General features: G+C 35.2%; 1 protein-coding gene across 1 annotated transcript; it reads left to right on the forward strand.

The window, feature by feature from the left end:
* Positions 1–114: 114 nt before the first annotated feature.
* Positions 115–661, forward strand: LOC108627166 (outer dense fiber protein 3B-like; the record flags this gene model as incomplete). Its single annotated transcript, XM_018028259.2, has 3 exons — positions 115–269; positions 347–404; positions 523–661. Coding segments are annotated over exons 1-3 (306 nt in total), but the record flags the coding sequence as incomplete, so codon positions are not given.
* Between the last annotated feature and the right edge of the window lie 32 nt (positions 662–693).

Consider the following 693-nt stretch of genomic DNA (forward strand, 5'->3'; position numbering starts at 1 on the left):
AAGAATTGGATATAATAGATTTCATATACGATTCACAAAATTTTTAATTGCAATAAAAATTGGCTTAATTGTTTTCTTACTTTATTATTATTTTCAAGAGAGTATTCAGAGTTTTGTAATTTGTTTTTTAACAAAGAGTAAAAGGTGCATCGATAAAAATATGGGTGGAATGACGCAAAGGCCGTGGACACCGACGAAGAGACGAGGTCCCATCGCTGCAGAATATAGTAGTCCTGGTCCTGCTTGCGTAACTCTGCCACCATTAATCGGTACAACAACAATTATCGGAATACAAACTCTCTTCACTAGTCTCTTACATGAAAATGAATTCGATGCATATTTTCAGGAAAAACTGTTCCCGACTCCAAACGAGGCAGGGCACCCGCCTTTTCTTTTGGCAGCAGGTAAAACTAAACATTTGCGATATTAAATCTAGTAGGCTTCCGTCACTAATATAATATATTATAATAAATTAAATCAGATTAATTGTTAAAATTAATTCGATTGATTTCACGTGTTCAGGCACGCTGCGAAGATGGATAGTCCTGGGCCAGGACCAGGTCAATACAACGTTTCCGGACTTAGCGCAAAAGGTGAGATTATTTTTAAAACAAGTCATAGTATAATCACGGATTTTATGCATTTAGTTCATTTGTCATTTGTAACATACAGTTCTAACTTGATTTGTGTATA

The sequence above is a fragment of the Ceratina calcarata genome, unplaced genomic scaffold (genome assembly GCF_001652005.2).
Source record: "Ceratina calcarata isolate Rehan_Ccalc_2016 unplaced genomic scaffold, ASM165200v1 scaffold442.2, whole genome shotgun sequence".
Classification (NCBI taxonomy): domain Eukaryota; kingdom Metazoa; phylum Arthropoda; class Insecta; order Hymenoptera; family Apidae; genus Ceratina; species Ceratina calcarata.